The 23211-nt window shown below is 45.0% G+C and overlaps 7 protein-coding genes across 7 annotated transcripts; 3 read left to right on the forward strand and 4 right to left on the reverse strand.

The window, feature by feature from the left end:
- Positions 1-2174: 2174 nt before the first annotated feature.
- On the reverse strand, positions 2175-7713 carry TSTA_009930 (ankyrin, putative; the record flags this gene model as incomplete). Its single annotated transcript, XM_002483064.1, has 6 exons — positions 2175-2353; positions 2418-2523; positions 2591-3193; positions 3251-4102; positions 4151-4312; positions 4420-7713. The coding sequence occupies 6 exons, from the start codon at positions 7711-7713 to the stop codon at positions 2175-2177; spliced, it is 5196 nt and encodes a 1731-aa protein (XP_002483109.1).
- A 656-nt stretch (positions 7714-8369) lies between these two features.
- On the forward strand, positions 8370-9634 carry TSTA_009940 (uncharacterized protein; the record flags this gene model as incomplete). The annotated part of the gene is made up of 2 exons (XM_002483065.1): positions 8370-8490; positions 8880-9634. The coding sequence occupies 2 exons, from the start codon at positions 8370-8372 to the stop codon at positions 9632-9634; spliced, it is 876 nt and encodes a 291-aa protein (XP_002483110.1).
- A 1010-nt stretch (positions 9635-10644) lies between these two features.
- On the reverse strand, positions 10645-14895 carry TSTA_009950 (uncharacterized protein; the record flags this gene model as incomplete). The annotated part of the gene is made up of 1 exon (XM_002483066.1): positions 10645-14895. The coding sequence occupies one exon, from the start codon at positions 14893-14895 to the stop codon at positions 10645-10647; it is 4251 nt and encodes a 1416-aa protein (XP_002483111.1).
- A 752-nt stretch (positions 14896-15647) lies between these two features.
- TSTA_009960 (uncharacterized protein) lies at positions 15648-16895 on the forward strand (the record flags this gene model as incomplete). Its single annotated transcript, XM_002483067.1, has 3 exons — positions 15648-15784; positions 15877-16062; positions 16158-16895. The coding sequence occupies 3 exons, from the start codon at positions 15648-15650 to the stop codon at positions 16774-16776; spliced, it is 942 nt and encodes a 313-aa protein (XP_002483112.1). The 3' UTR covers positions 16777-16895.
- A 295-nt stretch (positions 16896-17190) lies between these two features.
- TSTA_009970 (thij/pfpi, putative) lies at positions 17191-18108 on the forward strand (the record flags this gene model as incomplete). Its single annotated transcript, XM_002483068.1, has 2 exons — positions 17191-17296; positions 17363-18108. The coding sequence occupies 2 exons, from the start codon at positions 17191-17193 to the stop codon at positions 18106-18108; spliced, it is 852 nt and encodes a 283-aa protein (XP_002483113.1).
- A 42-nt stretch (positions 18109-18150) lies between these two features.
- Positions 18151-20474, reverse strand: TSTA_009980 (uncharacterized protein). The gene is made up of 6 exons (XM_002483069.1): positions 20296-20474; positions 20172-20246; positions 19534-20109; positions 19277-19465; positions 18962-19227; positions 18151-18908 (listed from the first exon to the last, which is right to left on the reverse strand). Exons 1-6 carry the CDS (start codon positions 20418-20420, stop codon positions 18166-18168), a joined length of 1974 nt encoding a protein of 657 aa, XP_002483114.1. The 5' UTR covers positions 20421-20474; the 3' UTR covers positions 18151-18165.
- A 1258-nt stretch (positions 20475-21732) lies between these two features.
- Positions 21733-22760, reverse strand: TSTA_009990 (uncharacterized protein; the record flags this gene model as incomplete). The annotated part of the gene is made up of 2 exons (XM_002483070.1): positions 21733-22584; positions 22650-22760. 2 exons carry the CDS (start codon positions 22758-22760, stop codon positions 21733-21735), a joined length of 963 nt encoding a protein of 320 aa, XP_002483115.1.
- Between the last annotated feature and the right edge of the window lie 451 nt (positions 22761-23211).

Raw genomic sequence — 23211 nt, forward strand, 5'->3', positions numbered from 1 at the left:
CACATGAAAGTAAAAAGCTTGTTTCATTGTTGTTTCAAGTAGATTTTTGAAAGTAATATGTAGTGTTCGCAAGGGAAATTGAATGTGTAAGGTACTAGGCTGAAAGACTAGATATTTGCAAAATATGAATGTTTTGAGCTGGGGGGTTACATCAGTAATAGACAAGTCGTTGGAGTACTTAACGAAGCTATATGCTTGATCGAGCCTAAGGAATCTTTGTAAGCGGTTCTTCTACTTTTGGTTTCTTGTCTATGTCTGACAGTTAATCAAGTAAATATGATTTCTAGTCTGATTTATAGAACTGAACGCATTTCAGAGACTGCCCCTCCACATCCGAAATTAAAGTAACCAAATAGGAGGTACCGTAGATTCTGCAAACTTGTGGCATGACAAGTATAATCAGTGTACGAAAAAAATAATGAACCGTGAAGGTGCTCATATTCTAATTAAATTACCATCCATCTGATATCTGGGGTAGCTAATCGATGAGAATACTGAGTATGGGAGAGGAAAGAAACCAGAATCGGGCTCGGAGTCAGGGCCTGCGCCTCCTTATATTTCCCCTGACTTTGGAGCTGGTCTTGCTTCTTCAGCCACTGTCGAACTGATAATTGGACCAGCCAGTGCAATTCAAGCAACCATCCACCAACCTCGACCTGGATGAGAGAAAATTTTATTAATGGGGCCATTGCATCCTCCAATTCGAGTTGATCCATCCCTTCCTTGACCAATTCTTCTGGAATCCCTTGTCGGTCAAACATACTCATCAATGCCAACAGATTTAGTATGTGGTGGATCTGATCAAATGATATCTGCCATGTCGTGATGACTGGGTATCGGATAGTCTGATCCCGTCGAAGATAATAGGTATCTTCATAATTTAGAAGATGCTGTTGGTTATTCTTACTCTGTTGAAAATACTCCAAGTCGATACAGCCATTCGAGGTGAGCGATTCGAAATATATGCACCAGCTTGTGTAAGTGCCAAAGGGATGCATTCAAGTGCCTTGACCAACAGATGAGTGCTGTCTTTATTTGACTAGTCTATGTTAATGCGGGTTCGTAGTAGGGTAATAGCATCATACGTGTTCATTGGTTTCACTGGTATGACTTGACCATAAGGCCTCACGATATTCCGTGCCGTAATCAAAATTGGCGCATGCGAAACACGAGGTAAGTAATCCACTATGGCACATTCCCACTAGAGGTATTAAAAAAGGTATCAATAGCATCTGCATTGTCCAGAACCATCAACCAGCTGCCATTCGTCTCATCGCATAGCCCACATGTTGACCAGCTGGAAGATATTAGATTCTGGATCGTCGAATCCAGGTACATTTGCCACTGTTGCAATGTCTCGGTACCCTTGCTCAAATCTCGTCGTATTACTTGCGTGAACCCAAAATATTTATGTTCTGGGCGCAGATTCTCGTACACGATATGTATACTCTAGAGCGTTGGAACTTTACCATTCCAAATTTACTGGCGGTTAATAAAACAGTACTTAAAAAGTTGATCAATAGGTGAAGCCCTGTACTTATTGTTTCTACTTCGTCACAGTCGCCATCGTTGAGAACCTTTTTATCGCCGTCACGAGGATGAGCAGCAGCATATATCAAAAAGCCCAAAGTAAAGAATAGGACCACCAGATAGTAAAGAGATCATACAACTTGCCTTACTCCTTCTCGTGCCTTGACGACGCCTTTTTACCGAACATTAATTTTGTTGAAGGCATCTTCAAGAACCCGTGTATCCCCATCGTATCGCTCTTTGAAACAAGATTTCAAAGAGAACTTTCTTAATGTACGAGTCTGCCGCCAGCCAGTCTCAACAAATGTCTACCGACAACATAAGGCCCCTGAAGTACCACACCTATCTATATTTCCTCGAGCGATTAAGCTTAGCCGTGGGGATATTCGGGCGATGAAACTCTACGATCTTCGGCGCGGCATGGGTGACTATATTTTATCGGGACATTATTTTCCCATTCTTGCTATAAACTTGAATACAATACTATAATGCGGTAATCAATTATCTGGTCTAACTATTTTCTGGCAAATCCATCTGCAGGACTCCGCACCATGTGTTGGAAGGAAAAGGCTGAAATTGGTATTGATATACTAGGTGTCAAGGAAAGCTTGTAAGACGCAATCCAAGGCCTTGATGACAGACAGCTATACGTTCTCATCTTTGCTTCTCATTAAAGCTTCCCTTAGAGCTTCCTTTGTTGCGTCCTTTTCCTGCTTCTTTTTTAGCTCTCTGCCTTTTTTCCACCTGTTGTAGATTTCCTTCCATGTATTCCAATAGAATGCAATAACAGAAAAGATTCCTGATATAGCAAGAGAGACAAAGACTTCGTAAAGAGAGAGATTTAATCAGAATCAATGCTTCATTTGTCGGAGTGGTCACCAACTCACTGATGATAGGAAATATCCACCATCCTTTATAAGTGACGCTGCCATTTTCATGCGGGTAGTCGGAAACATTCAGCGCAAAAATACTAGCCAGGAAAGAAGCAGGAAGCTATACAGTGGATTGGAGTTATGTCAGCAACCTGTTGGACTGGAGAGGCAGCTGATAAACCACATACGAAGAGAATGGTTATCACAGTGAATACCATGACAGTGTCACTCTGCTTGCGAGTACTTTGAGCTTCAGCAATATTAGCCTGTTTCTGCTTCAGATCAAGTAGCGTATCAATAGCTTGCTGAACAGATTTGGCCTCGTTGATCATCTCGCTAATGTCATCCTTGACCTCGGTAGGGGTGTCGTAGGTGAAAGATGCATAAGGGTTTCTTCCCAAGCTCCAGACCTGCTGCCAAACATCTTCCTGATCTTCAGCTAAATTTTTTAACATATTGAGCTCATCAATTATGTCCTTCACTTCTCGCAGCAGATCTGCCTCGCGAGCAATATCTCCGAACTGGTTCTGCGATGTCTCAGAACTAGCCTCAACTTGATTGTTTTGTTCTCTGTCCTTTTGGTGTTGCATTTGCCGGGCCGTCTTTTCTCCTGGTAATACCTTTGACCGAGAACGTCTTCTGTGGAGGAGATCATGACACCACGCTTTCTGTCTTTTTGCGTTATCAGACAACTCTTGATCTGACATCACCGGCGCCAAATCTTCCTTCTTCTGGTTACTTTGTGGGAGGGAACTTCTAAATTCATCGAATAGGGCAGTCTCAATCTCACGCTGTAACTCTAGAGGTCAGTATTTTTTATCGCTTGGGTGTTTAGCAACTACACTGACAGCATTCAATATAGACTCTCGATAGATGTCCAATGGAGATTTTTCAAGTTCAAATATCTCGATGTCTTTTCTGTTAAAAGACCCTGTTGCTGTCATAAGAATCATCTCTGTCAGATATCCGATTGACAACTGGGTATTCTTTTCTTGGGCTCTGATAGCAGAAAGAACCTTATGGAAAAAGCTTCTCTTTATCCCGTCTGACTTCTTAGTTGTGCTGGTGATAATGGTTTCTTTTTTTTTTTTTTCGTCAGCAGGGATTTGATTTTCATCGAACATAAGGTAAAACATACTTTCATCAACAATCCAGAGCCAGAGCTGATCCACTGTCAGAATCTTGAAGGCAGCAGCGTCACTGTCAATAGCGGGTTTATCAGGCAACTCTTTGGTCTTAGGCACATTTTTTGCGTTATCATGCCTATTTCTGTATAGCCTCTCTCGCCATTCAGACTTCTCTCCATCAAGCTTCTCTTCTACCCGTTTTCCTTTTTTCCTTGAAAGATGCTCATTAACCAGAAGACGCCATATGGCTTGATCCCTATCTCTCATGTCTGTATTCTTGAGCGACGTGTAGTAGTATTGGTCAAGAGTCATAGCCTCGTGGACTACAGCTTCTTTTGGAGCAATTCGGGTGACTACTTCAACAGGGGCCATCGTATCACTGTTTACTCGTTCAGGCCATCTGTCCCATGAAATGTATGGCATCTGCAGAATAATCAGCAACAGAAAGAACCCTTTGACAGGGATAACCAGATAACGCACATATAATGCCACTCGCTTGCCACTGTGCAGCCATTGCTTGGAGGCGCCTTCTTCTTTCTTCCCTGGAGATTTCCATGACACCTCATTGTCGTACTTGAAAAATCAGAATAGAGATGTAAGCATCCAATTTATCTGGCTTACCACGCATTGAGGCTTCATGTAAGCCTTCATTCTTCCGGCAGGTAGCTCAGCCCAACTTTTCCTGACGAATCGAGCTAACGGGCGGTGGTCTTTATTTTTGATACCCTTATCAAGAGAAATTCGAACCATCAGGTCCTTAGAAGGGTTAATAGTTGCATTAGTCTAGACGAGGAAGACGAAGGGAGAAGAGACGCACTTCAATATAACGCAACTAGCCCAGAATGGGTGGTAAGCCATGAATATATGCAGGAGGGATTGCTAGTACCTACATTGTTTTCTGGAATATGTATCCATCTTAAGCCACGTTGCTTTTCTTGCTCGATTCCCTGGCCTCCTTTCTGTTCCTCATATCCCACTTTTCTGGCCTCCTTGACCGAACCAGGAAGAGGAGCACTTGAATCGATACCCATCTGCTGTCGGGATGGCGACTTAGACTTTAGTTTGCGAACTTTGATAATTCCAGCTTTATCATCTCGTGCTGCAATTTTCTCTTTGAGCGAATGTAGGTCTCGATCCTTTGCCGTCATGATCTTCTTAGGCCCGTCTGTATAAATTATTTCAGATATTGGGCGGTACTTGAAGCTGAAAGTTATCTCTTGTTCTTCATCGACGAGAAGGTCTACTATGTTTCCTTCCATCTCAACGTGCTTGGGGATTGCTGCTGTGAATCTTGGCTCATGATGGTCCATCCCTGCGACCTCGGTGTTTTGAACCGGCGGGGGGTCTCTTAAAAGATCAACAATTATCTTGTCAAGCCAATCGCTTGGGCCGATTCTCTTCGACGAAATTTCAAGACCTTTCTTAATGTCAACCTCGCTGGTATACCCTCCGTTAGAAAGAAGCCACCAGAGCACTGTGGCGCATCGGTGATAGACGGCCAGATATAGGGTGTTGGAACCCTCAGGTGGCCCATCGAATCCAGTTGGTAACTTCCTAAGGAATCCTCGTAGATAATGTTCCTCTCTTGGGGGCTCAACTTGCGCCGCCACTTCCAGGACACGCTGTGCTTCTTCGGTTAGAGAGAGAGAAAAGAAATTCGGTGTCGCGTCTATACAGTTAAGCAGGTATTTCCACAAGACTTCTTCGATGTCACCATGTGTATCAGTGCCACCAAATGCTGCAAGTGACAACGGCGTTTCCTCATTTTCAGTAGTCTCGATAATAGCTGTTAATACTGGGTCAATGCATCTTTGAGGGCTTTGAGTGTCCTTTTGGATCTGGGTGACTGTACTCCTCGCATTGTCAAGCCATTTCAAGATCAACTCAACAAGTCCCATGTGCTTATGCTTCACTGCAAGGTGAAGTGCGGTGATTCTTCCTTTTCCGGTTTCTAATTGAAACTGTTGACTTTCAAGCATGCGATCAAGCATTGGTTGTATGATATGAGTTTGACCTCCAAGAGCGGCCACATGCATCAGTGAAACATTCCGTATCTTGTCCCATGAAACATCGGTATTCACCTTCAGGAAAGTGTTAATCAACCGCTCCTGCCCGTTGAGAATCGCCCAGTAAAGCACAGATTCTCGGCGTTGTTCGAACTCCTTCTGCTCCTCCATGGTAAATTCACAATCTGGAAGTAAGAATTTCAATAGAACATCGGAAACGTTCTCAACATCCTCATCTGGGCACAGAAATGGCATATCTGTACATGGTGATTCAGGAAAGCAAAGTTTCGAGTTCAAAAATTCCAGAATGGCAAGGATGTGTGTCTCAGCTACGGCATCGGCTAACGGCGTATCTCCATAGCTGTCTTTCGCTGCTGCTGCTCCCGCGGTCGCTTGTTGCGCACTTGAGCCTTTTTTGGAATCATCAGAAGACCAATTGAGAATTGTCCGAATGGCTTTGTGAGCTCCTGCATAACATGCATAGTGCAAAATATTCCTCCCCTCATGATCTGGAGTAATTTCCACTCGTCTCTTTAGTAACGACTCCAGGAGTTCCACTGTTGTATCAGTGTCCCCTCCCTTTAAGTAAGCGTTGGTCAACACGTTACGTCCCCATTTGTCCCGGTGTTGAATATTTGCGCCTTTCTTGATGAGGTAGTCAACAATCTCTAGTTCTCGGTTATAGACAGCAGTGACAATCGGTGTGTAACCCTTGGAATTCTCAAGCTCTAAGATTTCGTGTATCTCAACGGAACAATTATCAAGGAGGTGCTGGGTAATTTCAAGATACCCATTGTTTGCTGCCACCTGCAGTGCTGTCTCACCCCGTTCGTCTTGGATTGTATCGTCCGCCCCACTTTGGGTTAAGAATTCAACGATCTGAAGATTTCCCTTCAATGCTGCAACGATCAAAGCTGTCTCTTTCCTGTCATTTGTCAGGTTGAGAATGTTTTTCTGCCTAACCAGAGCTTTCGCCATGGTGAAATGGCCTTCCGTAACGGCAATGTGAAGTGCGGTCTGGTCCTTTTTATCTCGAGCCGCTGGCGACGCTTTTTGCTCCAATAGATGTTCGAGAACATCAACACGTCCATTGGCTGAGGCCACGAGAAGGGGAGTCTCTGAGTTTGCGTTTCTCATTTCCAAAGGTGCCCGATCTGCCCTTAACAGGGATTTAACGATGCCCAGTTGACCTTCTCGTGCAGCCACGTGTAAGGCTGTCATATCGTCCTCGTCCACTATCGTACAATCTGCTTTTCCAAGAAGAAGGAGATCCACAATATTAGGAATATTAGACATCCGAACCCGTGAGGCTAATATTAGAGCAGTCTCGCCGTATTGGTTTTTCTTATCCAACAGGTCAGGTTTCTGATCGAGGACATATTTGGCGCATTCGAGAGAGTTTCCTGCGATTGCATGGTGCAAGACTGTATTTTTGGTTTCATCAAGTGCTTCTATTGTGGCACCATACCCACACAGAGCTTCGAGGGTGGATTTGTGGCCATGGACAGATGCTCTTAACAAGGGTGTCCGATAATCCCTGTCAGGTTTGTCAAGCAGGCTGGGTTCATGCTGGAGTAAAATCTCGATAACGTCGCAGCCGTGTTTGGTCATCACAGCTAAATGAAGAACCGTGTCTTCTGTGCTGTCTTTGTCATTGAGGTCTGCCCCAATATTCAATAAATATTCGACGACTTGAAGCCGACCTTTCCACGAAGCGACAAGTAATGGTGTTTGATAAAAGGGTCCTTGTCTCGTCTTCAGCAAATGAGATAATTGCCCGTCATTTCTGATTTCTGCAATGGTTTTCATGATATCAAGGTAGCCTTCCTGAGAGGCGATGAAGAAAGCCATTGACTGTTCTGTGATTGTTTCTTCGGACATTTGTTTTGCTTCTTCAAGAAGCTCCTTCACGATTTTATGTTGTCCAAGTGCTGCTGCGACAACCAGCCGGGTGACTTCGATTTGCTGTTCCTGAACATTCTCAAACTTGAATGGAAATTCCGCACGGAAGCCACCAACATCATTGAAGAGTTCTTCCACAACTTGAAGATCAGTTTTCTCTGCCTTCTTCTCGGGTTCTTGCTCTAATCCATCGTGTTCTGTGGGGGTGTTTGAGTCGGGAAGATATTTTCGGCGGTTGAGTATTGCATTGTCTTTGTTTTCGCTGACGGGATCCATAGTCGTTTCACCCAGAATAAATCCAGACAATGAGAACTTGGCGACATGTGACCCTTTTTGAGGCTCTTTTTGAAAAATGGTACTTTTCGGAAGATAGTGGACTGAGAGTAGACACTGTCCTGTGGGAACTGGGGCCGGTGATCTTTAATACGCACTTTTGGGTAACTCAGCTGAGCCAGGGAAAAGCAAACAAATGTTTTCGCATTATGGCGTGGCTTGCTGACCTTGGGCGTCAAACGTGCCCTTTTTATTGGTCGTATCCACGGTCGCGGGGGATTCGCATTCAGGCTGCTTGCACCGTTCTTCGTGCTCTTCTCATCTGGGCGCCTCGATTTCATATACTTAAGTCTTCAAGGGACAACACGATTGTCAAGCATGGTGCGCCACAATCACAATCACGGTTTCCAAGTTCCCTAATCAGAGAACATGTAGACGTGAGCTTCGAATTCCCAATCACTGGTAGACTATGCTTAGGATACATTGTCGAGCTGCAGCTGACCACAATCTGCATTCAAGGGTGCCCTATCCCTAGTCGACTCCTAGGTAGGATACCAGAGATCGCAGGTGTTAGCGCTTCATGTGTCAAAACAAGCAAAGAGAATCCTTAAAATAAATAACGGTTAGGCTACTCAACGCTCCTCCAGATCCACATTCGTATGGCAGATATGAAATTGACCATAACTCCCTCTATCCTAATCAAGCTGCCCACGAAGCTCCATACTGGAATCCAATATATTGGAGTTACCGGTGATAAGGACCTTAACGGCTTGTTATGGCGTCAAATTTGAGAGTAGCTGCAAATTCAATCGGAAACTAAACGGATTAATGCCCGAGTTGCCATGCCCGTGCTCGTGATATAATAGCTGGAGGATGTGTTCCCAGACGCTGATCAGATCTTTTAAACATACAGGCATTTCTGTCTAATAACGAGGATAATACAGATAATTTCGACAACATTAATATAGTAATTTCTGGTGAAGACTATGGTCGGGGCATAGAAATAATGTTAGTGAGCTCCACTACGCACCTTTCCTATTTAGTACGAACTAGCTATACGTACGTACAAAATCTCGTATGGGCCATCATGAGCCTCAATTAGCTCGTTTCAGTATTAAGGCATCAATCAAAATACTTAGTACGATTGGGTACTATGTGCGTGTTCATAGAGGATGAGTGTGAATTAATTATTTCCACACCCTTCCTTGCTCCAGCGTCCCTAACAGACGCAGAACGAAGAAGGATTATCCATCGCCCACCCCCAGAGGAAGAAGATGCCCTCTGTCGACAAGCGTGTGGGCTGAGCATGACCGAACTAGTGGCCAAAGCCATAGCCATACCCAACAACGACAACGGCAGTGGTGCCAAAAGTCTCATGCTCACTTATAAGGAAGCCCATCTTCTAATAGCTGGGGTGGTGCCTGAGCAGCCTGGGTATCTCCTGTCTGAGCGGGCTCGACTGAGTGAGGCAGATCGCGGTCTGACACATAGAGCTGCCGCTGCTGCTCTGACCGAGGAATTGAAAGTCGCGCGAGAGACGGCGCTGGCGGTTCAACAGCAATGGTTGACAGCACAGACAGAGGCATCTAAGAGTCTAAATGACGACGATGTTCGGAATATTCTCTTTGCGATGCGAGTGCCGTGGCAGGAGCGGATTATTCAATCTACCTCTATATATGATTCTCCTGTCTCTGGCCTGGTACAGACAGGCAGAGAAGAAATAGGCCCGCTCAAGGTGGACATCAAGCATATCGCACCAACGCTGTCTGCCCGGCTGGTCCAGTGCGATCTCTTGGGCAACGCGAAACGATGGCCGTATCGGCATACATCGGAGCTGACAATGCTGCACCAGGCGGCGCGACACTCGCGGGATAACCAGGGACAGCCGGACGGCATTTGGCCGCCGCCAGCTCGGCGTATGTAGTTACCTGGAAATAACTCTACTCGGGGTAAACTAAGTAACAGTACAGGGTAATAGACGGAGGATATATCATTATTGACTCAACGTACTATTCCAGTAGATGTAATATGTATAGTACTATAGATGTATAGTGTCATTGTAACAGCATGACAGGGTCGCTGTGGCAAATCACACCAAACTAAGTAGACAGGTCAGATTTCCTGTCAACAGTTTCACCGACTTGATCTATCTCATACCTTGGAATCCACGCACGCATAAGAATGAGGTTCCCTGTAGATAGGATGGTTTTATTTTCTCAAGCTTCAGTCTCTGTATGTCAGCAACCGTACCTTTGTTAACGAAGATTGGAGACACCAAACACCACTACCATATTGCTAATTCGTCCTGTCTAACTCTTGGATTAATCTCCTATTACGCTAACATGATCCATGCACCGTCCACGAGTCGACAGGCGTTCCATTCGATGCATAATATGCCCAACGTCTGGCATAGTTGTTGGAGATTAGCACGTAATGCCACCAATGGAACCCCGAAATTCTCTATCATACGCTAGCTAGTGCAATGATCACGCTAAGAAAAATACAAGCAAGTTTCCAGACGGTGGGTCGAAAGGAGGTACTCGGCTCAAGGTGATATATATACCTGACTTGGACAATATCCCTAACTAAACGTGAACGTACAATCGATCATGCGGCAAGCCCCCCAATCATTGAAGCAATCTTCTTCCTGTCGGCGATTCTCATTATATGCGTTAGTCATAGCTTTAGAGTGTACATATATTATGGAGACTACTGTAACTAGCTAATAATATCGAGATTAGATAGCTGAATTATTTAGGTCACGGTTCATATCTCTACCTAAGTAGTTGGGACTTGTCCCCCGATACTAGCAACCCTACATGCTACTGATGATAATTTCTTTTAACTTCAATTGCCTCCGCTGCCTGCTGCCTGCGCTATCATCAGGCTGTATTGGATTCTTTTGTACATATCACTATTAGCAGCATTGAAATGCTATGGACTTCGAACACGACATTCTTTGGAACGCAAAAGTCGAAGCGCCCCGTTTCCGATAAGGGTGAATGAAGCATAGAGATATGGATGCTGAAAATTGAGATCCAGTGGATCTGTAGAGTCCTCCACGCCTTGATAAACGTCCATATCCATCTCTGTGCTGGTATACTGCGATAGTTTCTTCAGGTAGATCATTCCACCCTGTACAATCCGTCTTGCGGCAGGAGCTGTATTCTTCCATATATGAATCAAGTCTTGTATAATCCCACGGGCCCTTTTTGGGTTCATATTGTAAAAGTCCTCCAGCGCCAGTCTCCATAATTCTGCTACACTAACGTTGCTATTGCTGTCGTCAATGCACTGGCGGATCTTTCGAAAAAACAAGACCATCATCAACATCGTTGCAACGTCATTAACTTCCCAAAGAGCCCCAAGATAAGAAGAGCAGCCTGCCTCGAGAAGGACGTGTGAGAAACCAAGCACCTCATTACCAACGACGGTCCCAATCCCAGTTGAACATGCCGAGAAGACCACGAGGTCCGCATTACTCTGGGTCTCGAATAAATCAAATGCTCGAACTTTTTCTTTGAGAAGCAAATTCATCGTCCACAGTGATCGAGATTCAAAGACGCCGTGTGTTGCGACGTGTAGGACCCGTGATTCGTTCAGTACCTTGCGAAATCTTTCCCGATCCATCTCATTGGCTTTGATTGGCTGTATATTGAAGAGATGAGAGATGGCGACGGACTCTATCCCAGCCATGGGGAGTGGCGGCTCCGTTGGTTTGGCCTCATATTCGGCCCAACTACTCACTTTTGAGATCGATGACACGAATTGTGACTTTTGTTGGTATGTTCCAGGCTTATCTGCTGTACGTTTTGAGAGATAAAGCAGAGATGAGAGGCTTGGAATTTGTGAGATTGCTTTCTGTATGCACAGAGGTTTCCCATCTAGTGCGAGTGCCCCAACGGGAAAACCTATCAAAGGGAAGCTCATGACGAAAATGATATGATTCTTCGAGCGTATCAAGCCTTGAACTGGAAGGATAATGGCCGCGGATAATTCTTGAAGAAGGTCCCTGATAGGAGCAGATGTCATATTTTGTGTCATAACCGTCATGCTTTTTGACTCCCTAATATACCTTAATAGCCTGATCGCCGAGCGCCGAAACTGTGCCGGCAAATCGTTTATCTTCTCCGCGAATAAGACTCCTTTGTGTGCTGTAATTGCCAGTTCATAGATTGCCTCAAGCGAATATGATATCGCAATAACTAGGGCGTCATCTGGGATAGCACCGTACAAATCTCTGGGGTCAATGTTCAGGCTTATAGAAAGCATGGGTTGCTGAAAATCAAGAACGCTATCATCAGGTCCAAGTTCATTCTCTAGCATGTTCAGTTCCTGCTGATCCATTTCTGGCATTTCAATGCCTTGCATTCGATGCTCGATAGCGAGGGAGCGGAGGTGTCTCAACTTAGCTTGTTTGTATCTTTTATTGGTGTTGGCCTCTGCCACCGTCAATCTCTCCCCCAGTTCCTGTGATCTCAAAGAATCCAATAAAGACCTGGCGCGAGATCTTTCGTAAAAAAGCAGAACATTTTCTTCCCAGGTCCTTGCGTCAGAATGATCTTGAAAATCAGAGTTGAAAATAAGGTTTAGCGGCAGACCGCTTTTTCTGCATTCCAAGCACAAGAAAATGAGAGCGTTCGTAATGTTGATTATAGGAGCCGTTGATATCATTGATCGTCTAGCTTCCTTGTCGCTAATATTACCACGGAAACACTCGACCATCTTCATTGCTTGTAGCAAATATTTAAAGCCTTTCTCTATCTCACCCTTGTGTCCCGCGATCACGCCAGCACTTGCAAAGCGATGCCACATGTCAACATCGCGCCAACCCCGAATATCAAAGAAATCCGGATCCGTGGATTCAATGATGTGGAGAAATTTGTAGCCTCTATCCCATTGACCAGCCAGGACGCAAAAATATAGAGCGTTTTCAAAATGTGGTTGACTGCGATAGTGCTGATGGACATTTGAGGATCGCGTCTGCGTATGATGAAGAGCACCGTATTTATCCATAGTCCATTCTCCGAGTAATTCCTCGTCTGTCAGCAACTCCAGATTCTTGGAAGTGATGTTTAAGTCTCCCAGTTCACTTCCCACGAGTATGCCTGCCACCTTAGTAGAAAATGCTGGGGCCATGGACTCCAAAGAGGCATAAAACGAGCGGAGAACATTCTCAGCTTCGTCGACATTAGCAGTCAAAATCAAGTCACGATAGCGACCGATCATAATCGCGTAGTCATCCATGATAGAATGAGCGCGGTGCAGTTTATCAAAAAATGTTTCTTCCCTTTGCTCAGGTTCAGACACATGTTCATTACTACTGCTGCCACTGCTGCCTGTAAGATAAGATAACCCTAAGGTTACAAGGCGTTTGACGAGAGTTGAAGCCGAACGAAAAATGTTGAAAGATGGCGAGGCCCAACTACTACTGACTGTCACCAATAAGTGGCCTGCTTTTCCAAAGTAGTTGTTGAAGAAAGGATCACTGAGCGCTTCACGAAGGGCAATCGTCATTGTCATATTGTCTTTCTTAAGCAATTGTTTCACCTCTGCTCTCCACTTCTTCAGGGCCTCGAATTCACCGAGGCTTCTGTATATTGGACTGACAACAGAGTCATAGCTAGTAATAACGTTTACCTTCGTCCCATGGAAACCGCTATATAAGGGGTCCGAGTCACGGAGTCCGTCAAAGTAATTGAGCAGTGCGTAAAAGCTTTCTGTCTGATGTTCAATCAGGTAACGTGCGTGTAGGTTATTTTGTGTCAGACTGTGAACTGTTATGGTAGAGATCATGGCCTGGAAAGTACCATATTGTTCCTCCATTGCAGAGAAACATTCCCGCGCAGCTTCGAAGCACATCAAGGCCTTATTCACTTCGGACTGATATAATAAACGTCGACCGAACCTGATGAGAAGTGACCCGATGAATTCCGAAATCCCCTCATTGTTGGACCTGATGCCCCATGAACCAATATCTCTTGCGAGAGAAGTTACGGTCTTCATGTCTTCTTGGCCACTAATCATTAGCATCATTTGATGACCTCGCACAATTTGACAATGGACCTCATCGAGATCAAATAGATGCAACGCATCAGAGAAGCGCTCCTTTGCCGCTTGGAGAAATCCCGTTCTTTCATTTGGCATGCATGCCGACGAATAACACTTCATATGCTCGATACAGCCTTGACGTAATCTAACAGCAGCGCAGCCTCTTGGTGAGTCGCTCCTTTGGAAAAGATTGTGTGCTTGTTGGAGCAGTCTCTGTGACCACTCATCACTCTCCAAAAGAGAAAGTTTGTCTTCAGTTTCATCCCATACCTGACACACGAATCCAGCGTTACCAGAGTATACAGGGATCAAATTGAAAGCAAATGGAGTCGAAAAAGGCGATGTTAATGCAAAATCCGCCTCTAGAAGCTTGCAAGCCGCGCATCCTGCCCAGTCGCCCGAAAGTTCATACTCACTTTCTAGGGCTCGTAGACCGTCGATTCCTTTATCTGATGAACCAATTGCGAAGTGTAACTCCACCTCGAGCCTCTTGAGATACTGACTGAGTCGCTGCATGCCAGCGTTTGCGCATGCCTTCTGGCACCACTGTAGGGTCTCGAAGCGTTCAATCACCTTCTGCTTCATTTCTTGATATACTCTGCCTCCCTTCCCGATCGGGTACTTTGGATTTCGCACATGAACAGTGCGAAGGAAGCCCGGGAAATTGATTGCCGCTAAAAGAAAAGAACATTCAAATGTGATTGTATCATCGACTTTCGTATCCCTTCTATATTGTGCGAAAGCCTCTGAGATTTCTCTCGACACCGATATAATGGGGACCTTCACACCCCAGGGCTGATTCAAACCAGAAGGAATGTGGCGAATGATAGGGGGGTAACGGCGTAATATGACACAGAGTATTCTATATATTTCCTTTCGGAGTTTCCATCGTGGATTTAAATTTGGGCACTGTTCTAGTCGCTCAATGTGCGTCATTGCTTCCGCGTTATTGCCTCGGAGCATACACAGACATGACTGCTGTAGAGTAAACGCGGCCAGGCTCTCTGCATCGCTGTCTCTGTTGAGTGAAGACGCAATATGCTTCAGGTTTTCTTCCCCTTTACGGATATCTCCGCGGTATTCTTCTGTAAAAAGTGAGCCGCCGAATGGGCTGCAGAGTTGGACAAAATCCATCCGGTTATTTTTCAAATTGATGGGTTCTTCTTGACACAGTAACGAATTGTAACTATAGACTATAGTATGATCTTTTGTTGGGACTCTTATCAACCAGATAAGAAAGCTGTGCGCATACTAGATGATCGAGGATGGTAGTAACTAACTAGCAGAGGCAATCACCTAAAATGTGGTCAGGGTGCAAGACCTTTCTGCCATGTATATGGAAATGCTAAAGAGCCACACTTTCCACCAAAAATGTCCTTCAGTCGGCACTGGGAGATGATCAAATCGAACAATTGTACTCCGTATGCGCATTGGTGAGCAGATCTTAATGCTATTCGTCAGTCTGGTGTGGCTTAACTGCCCCTCGCTTATCTTGCAAAATGATTGGAATGAAGCTCTAGTGCGCAGGGCGACTGCTGCTTATTCTCTGCCGAGTTCAAAATAAGAAAGCATAACTTAGCACCAAGATTGGACAGTGGTGCTTTAGCTAACGAGGCTGGGCTATTTTCACAAGTGAAAACTGAATCAGCCAGCAGGCAGCAAGCACTCGCCCCCTGTTTAGCACTTCGACGCGTTGCTGTTTATTTTGAGCCTTGGAAAGCATAATTTGTCCGAGAGACTAGCCCAAGTCATGCCAGCGACCAAGATACCTCATACAAAGCTTAGACTTTGCCTATAATCCCATGAGTATTGTGCATTGTCACAATCAACGCTACATAGTTTTCCTGGGTGAGAAGAAGATCATTAATTGACGATATATTGTCGACATGTCCCCAAAAGAGGAGAAGTCATTCTTCCTTTACCAGACGGGGAAAGACGTTGACGCTCTATGTCTGGGTAATCTCATATTGGGAGACTATGCGAATCCGACAACTGCACGACACTATAAACATCGACTCTTGACGTAAGTTCTTGCTACTTTACATACTCCGATTCTCAAAGTCAACGAAATTAGTCTGTAACATCAGCAACATTTCTCCACTGACTTTGTATCAGGAATATCGAATTAGAAGAACATGCTTCGGTATCAGAGCTAACGGAATGTTCAGTTCGTCGTGGATCTAGCTATAACCCCGGGATAAGCGTATTCACTAGCGGTTTTGGGCGCGTGTCTCTTGATATTGATTGTGGAGATGGAATCGTCGTGAGTGCCGCGAAGGGGAAGCGAGTGGTCCTGAAAAGGTAATTGATGATTTCATCCGTATTCAGACCTCGACATAGATTGTCTACATGATCGGTCTTTGACTGCATACTGACCCAAGCAAAAATAAATATAGACCCGACAGCTTTCTGAACTCGGAGATATTGAAGGTATCAGAAGCTCAAAATGAGCTACGAAAATGGGTTTCAGCAAGTCGAAGTAACTTATTCCTCAAACTCAAGGTCTTCCGGACCCCCAAGATCTGGATGCTCACAGGCATGTACATATTTGAGGATGCAACTGTACTTCACATAAAAAAACAAAGCATCGAGTCATCTGTTGCTGGAGGTGGTTTGCATAATACGGTACTCGACCTAATGTCAATTCCAGTGGGCGCATCAATCTGCGTTGGGCGTAACGAATATCTCGAATCAAGAGCGTCTTTCTCCGGCTCTCACGTCTGGGCAGCACAGTATCGACTCCTCGAGATCAAATATCTCAGAGTCGAACCAGGGCAGGACTTTGCTGAGCTACCAAGTTCAATTCTTCTCTATCCAAATCTCACTAGTCAAGGCGACCTCCGGGGTTCACCTGTCGCTAGTACGGCATACAAGGCACAGTTTAACATCGCAGAAGGGGAAGTTCTGAGTTCTGAGATGGAGAGACTGGACCTGCAGGACGAAGACAAGAAGTACATATCTTGCCTGGAAGATGAAATTGAACTGATCGAAGAAATGCTCGAAGATGAACCCTGAAATTCTATACAGATTTGGCAGGCAATATTTGTTTTCTTAAAACCTCGGGACAACCTGGAACATCTTTTCCCTCTTTCCTTTCCGTTTTTGACAGCACAAGCAATCAACTCAGGTTTTTGCTAGAGTCCCAACATACGGTTAGTGGATGAGTTTCTGTCTCAAACAGTTGTTTCAGGCCGTAGCAATGTATGTAAGAGGTAAAATGACCTAATATACTTCGGATTTGGTTCTTTGATCCAAGTTTTCCCAATCTGAGAGATGGATCTCCTTAGGCACTTTTGAGGCTAGCAAGAACCCCTGGCTGATAAACAGATGAGACCTGCAATTTCCGATGAAATGACAGGATAGTTGCTGTGGAGCACACACAATCCTAGAACCAATCACCGTTATATTCAAAACCAGCAAATCGCGGACATGGTCAATGACTTTACCTTCTTGTCCGTTCCTAGTATTGTCAACCACGGAGGACGGAGTACTTGCAGCAGCCCGCTCCGCGATTATGGCATCACGGAGAATGAGAGTATTTAAGGCCTAGCAGACACGACCAGCAACATCTCTACCAATATATCAAACAAATTCCTTTGAGCATTCATACCGCAATATATTCCTATTAAGATGGCGCCTATTCACGTTGGCGCCCTGCTCTTCGATTACCAGGCAATTGACATCATTGGTCCATGCGACCTGCTCAATTCTGCAAGTAAGGCGGTTCTAGAAAGTATCAATCTCTATACTCCCGTGGATCCGAAACTTATCGCAAAAGCGCCCGAGTTCGTCATCCACCATATCGGAGAGACCATGAATCCGGTACCCCTGCTTACAAGCTTTGTCACAATGGTCCCTACGATCACCGTGGATGACGTTCCCGAATTGGATATCCTCATTGTTGGCGGTGACAGTCCAATGAGAACAGATCTCCCCCCAAAATTACAGGATCTCATTCGCCGCCATGCTGCCTCTGGGAGGCTATTATTCACGACCTGTACCGGCTCTGCGGTTGTTGCAGCCACCGGTGTGTTAGAAGGTAAGAACGCTACAGCCAACAACCTCGAGCTCAATTGGATCAAGAAGAAGTACCCAAATGTCAAGTGGACAAACGAGAAGAAATGGATTGTTGATGGCAATATTTGGACTGGCAGTGGAGCTGTGGCAGGGATGGATATGGTCGCCCACTGGATTAAAGAAACTTTTGGGCTAGATATTCTTATTCAAGCAGGATTATCGCTTGATTTTGAACCAAGAGATGCTGACGGACTTTTAAATGTGCTGCCTCAGCGATACGATTCAGCTGGAAAAAGAATCTCCACCCACGTCTTTCCCGATATGATTTGAAATATTATTATGCTACAACTGCAGCTTGGCTGATATAAAGTGTATACCATGCATAGCTTATAGAAACTCATTATATGCACTTGTAAGACTAGAGCCCCCTAGCATCAAGAGGTCGTCCAAAACTTTTTCATCTTCTATCTTCTGCAATTCCGCAGAAATAGCATTTTGTAGTGTATGCTGACCCGGAGCCGGCGCGACATGGCGGCTTGAATACCGTAATGCAGGGCAGCGGTGTAGTCTTTGAACAAGTGAGACTGTGTTGTTTGGGTCCTTAAGCTCGTGATGAGCATGGCGACTATCGCAGATCTCTGCGGGATTCTCTTTTGCCAGTGCATAGGATGCTTTTACACTTCCTATGACCTCGTAAAGCCTTGAAAAGAGGCTCTTGGTGGGTATTTGTCGGCCTAGACATGGTTCTATAATCCGTAGACGAGAAAACAGCGTGTCCAAGTATGCTTGTAAATCCACAGTTTGCTGTGCAATTTCCACATTCCATTCGGGGACTTCTGGAAGTGCCACTGACAACCTGTAAAGAACAAATAAAGTCAAAATGACCTGGTACCACAAGGGAAATGACAAACTATTGTACTCCGCAACCGATATATCAAGAAAAGAATCAATAGATTCTTTTGTTGAGTTAACGCACTTGATCAGATTGCCGGCGATCATTGGAGGCATCAATGACAAAGTGGAATCTTCCTGCGGCTGTGGAGGAGGCGATCTTCTTTGCCCATAGCGATATACCAATCCCATGTCCTGAATACGAATCTTAACGGTGTGATAGCCACTATTCAGCAATACTATGAGTCTTTGATTAGCAAAGTAGAGAGCACGGTGCTTGGGTAATCCCTACCTGTATTGCGTAGATCTTCTGTTAAAGAGGACCACCAGTCTTCTAGCCGCGCCGCAAATCTTTCAGCATGGATGTGCAGCCGGCCCCCTAGAATTCGTTCTGCTCGGTAAGTCTCGCAGACTTCCTCGGCAAATTGTAGGAGTTTCGTCAATGGATATATCATGAGATCTGTCTCGAATTCTGGCCGTTTTTGTAGCAGCATAGCACAGCGTAGCATGTTATTGTGAAATTTGAGGTTATTTGGTCTTCCCGAGCACATTGCTATTCTGTTCAGGTTAGTCCGAGCATATTGGTGGTTGTGCAATCGCATCATACATGTTAGACATGTAATAGCAGCCTAGATAAGCACGGCATGCTTCAAGGATATAAGTATCACTCAACTCGGTCCGATGGTCAAGCAAATCAGCGATCTCTTGGTCGATATTAAGGTCAACCACCATGCTGATTGCGATCTGTAAGTACAGATAGTCTTGTCGATTTCCTGGAACAAAGTCGAAATGGCACCTGATGGTAGTCAGCTTACTTCTACTATCGACAAAAACATAGAAACAATATGGGAGCTAAAAGCTAACCAAGCAAGATAGACAAGTAATCCTTGAAGCAGATCTAGATCTTTCTCGCCTGCCATGATGACCCGCTGACTGATAGTATCTTTGAACCGCCGTATCAGATCATCTTGAAGGTGGCAGTGTTTTGAGGAAGCAGCAGCAACTGCTGCAAGCAATAGGAAAGGGCGGTCTTCCCTCATTGATGCTGCAGTCCAAGTGTATGAGAACGACACGAATGGAAAGTACGCTCTCATACTGCAAAATCTATCGAGAAGATGCTGGAGAACAATAGGATTCACTCCTAGATCGGCGATCCATGCAGAGTCCAAGGCAGTGGATACGTCAGGCGACTTTTCAGGGGTATTTTCAGCGCTGTTCTTATTCTCGTTCAACTCCGGGTTTTCGCCAACCTCAGAAGCTGCGGGGAACTCGAGGCTCATCCATTCAGCAGGTAGGTATGGACTATCATTAAGGTATTCAGGAATTGGAGGCCATTCAGGATCTGTTTCAACCGAGTTTTGGACTCCACTATGCGGTGCACTTGAGTGTGAAAGAAGACCAATTATATTGGTGAGCTTAGATTCAAGATCGGCCAGTCGCCTTGATACCTTCCCTGTTAATCAAATGATCTGATGCGGGGAGCGTCCTCTTTGGTCACTTACGGTTTCGATCCTTGTGGTACTTTAGCTCGCCGTTTCGGCTCTGGAACCACACACTGGGAGTTTGATCTGGTACATCTGTTCAAATTAGCCACGTAGGAAGTACGCAGTCCAGGATCTGCTGTACTTAGAGCAAGGTTTTCCTTCCTCTGGCCGAATACATTTCACCTTGAGGACACGGCATTTTTCACACGCAAGCGTTGATTTCTTCGGCTGATGAGATGAGTCCATCGAGATTGCATTACCTATCATCCGTTACTGATGCCTTCCGTGGGCTGTCGTTGCGAAATGATGTCGGCTGGGTATATAAATCGCTTTGAGAGTCTTGAGATGTTGTCCAATCGGACATTGTACGATAGCTGACAAATCCAGCACAGCCTTCTTCGGCTTACACCGGGAAGCTAAGGTCTAGTGCCGCTGTTCATGTCGAATGCAGTATAGACTAACTCCTCTTTTGACCCACACGGGAGCCACCCGAAACTCAAGATTATTTGTGGGGCGAGGAATGATTGATTAGGGTTTTGGGTTGTTTAGGGTTATGCTGTTATCATGGTACTCTCTTGTGGTATTATTATTATTATTGAATCTCTTGTGGTATACTCTATGTATGATTTTTCCAACTATTTTATTACAATAATTCTGGTTCAGTAACACTGAAATATTCTACGTCCGGGAAGGATCTTTCATCCCCTTATTAACGCGATAGTCCTTCAAACTTGTGGTGCGCAGGAATTTTTACCCGGCATCGATAATCACTTGTTAAGCCCTGAGTTGTTAGTTTCTATAATGGAGGGGGATTATTGTGACGGTCAGCAATGAGGTTATTCGCAAATGTACGTAGTCACGTGATTGGATCACGTGATCACGACACGATACATCTTGTTTGCAGACAATCTCAGGTTCCTAGCTTTTTCTTTCTTTCTCTATGTTTGGTTTTCTTGTGCTTAGCTTCCAATATGACTGTTGAATGAGCCCTCACAATTATAAGGTTTTTTTGTTACTAGGTAGATGCCCAATTATGGTCACCATTTACTAAATAACATACAGTTGAAGAATAGCATGCTGGTTCTTGAACTAGCATCTCCCTTCCTAGTTGCCTACAATAACATTGATTGCGTACACCAGGCCTTCGTGTACCGTATGGCTATCTGTCTAGCTTTGCAAAAACTTATTTGATAGTGGATGGTATGAAATTATGTTACTAAATGGTAGTCCCTCCTTTTAAACTTGGTCGTATTTCTCGTAACATACAGGCGCACAACTGAATACAAATTCAATAGACCAGGTTCCATCAAGTATTCTAGTGACCGTCTTCAGCAGATACACTTGTACAAAGAGTTTCTCTCGTGACATCTCATTTGCCGGTAGGTCGAGAAGGACAGAGAAGGCATACAAGAAGAAGAATTTGAGAGCAACGAACTATGCTAACACCATACACAGGTACACCCTATTTCTAATCCGCTGAATGAATATCAGCCCTGTAAACCCCTTCCAATACTCACCAGCATGAAACCCACACCACACGCAAAGTTGATTCCATGCAGGTTCTTGCGAGAGCGCTGGCTTAAGCGTTTGTTCCCTTCTTCTTTGCGGCAGCCTTCTTCGCAGCAATTTGAGCTTCTGTGTGGTGAGCCTCTCGCTTATCCACCCAGGAGCCGAACTCATCTTCAGTGCTATCCCAAGGACCGAATTCATCCGCCTCTTGAGGGGAAGCTTCACGCCTGGGCTTCTTTCCATTCTTCTTGCCTGCAGCGGCCTTCTTGGCAGCAATTTGAGCTTCGGTATGGTGAGCCTCTCGCTTTTCTATCTCGGATTCCTCCTCAGTCTCCTCAGGTGAAGCCTCTCGTTTAGGGTTTTTTCCATTTTTCTTAGCAGCGGCGGCCTTCTTGGCGGCAATTTGAGCTTCGGTGTGATGGGGGTCTCTCTTGTCAACCCAAGAACCGAATTCGTCCTCGGTACTGTCCCAGGGGCCAAACTCATCCGGTTCTTGAGGTGAAGCTTCTCGCTTAGGCTTTTTCCCGTTCTTCTTGCCTGCAGCGGCCTTCTTGGCAGCAATTTGAGCTTCAGTATGGTGAGCCTCCCTCTTTTCTACCTCAGAATCGTCCTCATCCGCAGCCTCAGGCGAAGCTTCTCGCTTGGGCTTCTTTCCCTTCTTCTTGGCCGCAGCCTCTTTGGCGGCAATCTGCGCTTCGGTGTGATGGGGGTCCCTCTTGTCAACCCACGAACCGAACTCGTCTTCAGTGCTATCCCAGGGACCGAATTCATCCGCCTCCTGAGGTGAAGCTTCTCGCTTGGGCTTCTTTCCCTTCTTCTTAGCCGCAGCCTCCTTGGCGGCAATTTGAGATTCGGTATGATGACGAGCCTCGACTGGCGCAGAAAGTTGGACCCATCGACTGGCGAAAGTAGACGGAGAGCCCTGGGTGATTCACGAGTAAGAAAATGTTCATCACTTCATCAATATTTTTAGAATTGCTATCTTACCACATGTTTCTTGTCTACTTCGCGAGCCTCAACGTCCGATTGGAAACCCAGAACAAATTGACTGGAGGCCAATAGGCTCACGAGAAAAGCTTGTGACACAGTGAAACGCATTTTCAAGTTTCAAAGAAAGAGATATCAGAATAAAAAAGACAAAGACAAAGGTAGCGATCGAATATTTAAAGGAATGAAAAGATAAAATATGTAAGAACTGACCAGCAGTTGAGCACGAATAGAACGATAGGAATGGAATACCTAAGTGGTAGATGATGAGATGAATTGAATGAAAGGTAAGATATCGTCACTCGCATCCGCGTCCTTATATAGATGGCTTTTACATTTGAGGAAACTATGGAATTATGATATTTTCTCACAAATTGTCGCTGCAATGTTATTGTTCCTGTCTCACGGCTCCTGCTGGTCTCTTATTCGAGACAATAGTCAAGACATGTAACGCCGCACTACGAATTATGAACTTCTTGGTGTTCTTGGCTACGTTATCTGATTGAACATAGGAGAACAAATCTTGAATGAGAGTGATTTCATAGCATAATATCGCGTTATA

The sequence above is a fragment of the Talaromyces stipitatus genome, genomic scaffold (genome assembly GCF_000003125.1).
Source record: "Talaromyces stipitatus ATCC 10500 scf_1105507295549 genomic scaffold, whole genome shotgun sequence".
Classification (NCBI taxonomy): domain Eukaryota; kingdom Fungi; phylum Ascomycota; class Eurotiomycetes; order Eurotiales; family Trichocomaceae; genus Talaromyces; species Talaromyces stipitatus.

Bases quoted from the DNA above. Each gene is read 5' to 3' on its own strand.
- TSTA_009980 (XM_002483069.1), bottom strand. From the start codon at position 20,420: ATGATAGGTAATGCAATCTCGATGGACTCATCTCATCAGCCGAAGAAA. The intron at 20,110-20,171 runs GTAAGTGACCAA...GAAGGTATCAAG, and splicing joins GTACCACAAGGATCGAAACC to GCGACTGGCCGATCTTGAAT. The intron at 19,466-19,533 runs GTTAGCTTTTAG...GACTACCATCAG, and splicing joins TTACTTGTCTATCTTGCTTG to GTGCCATTTCGACTTTGTTC.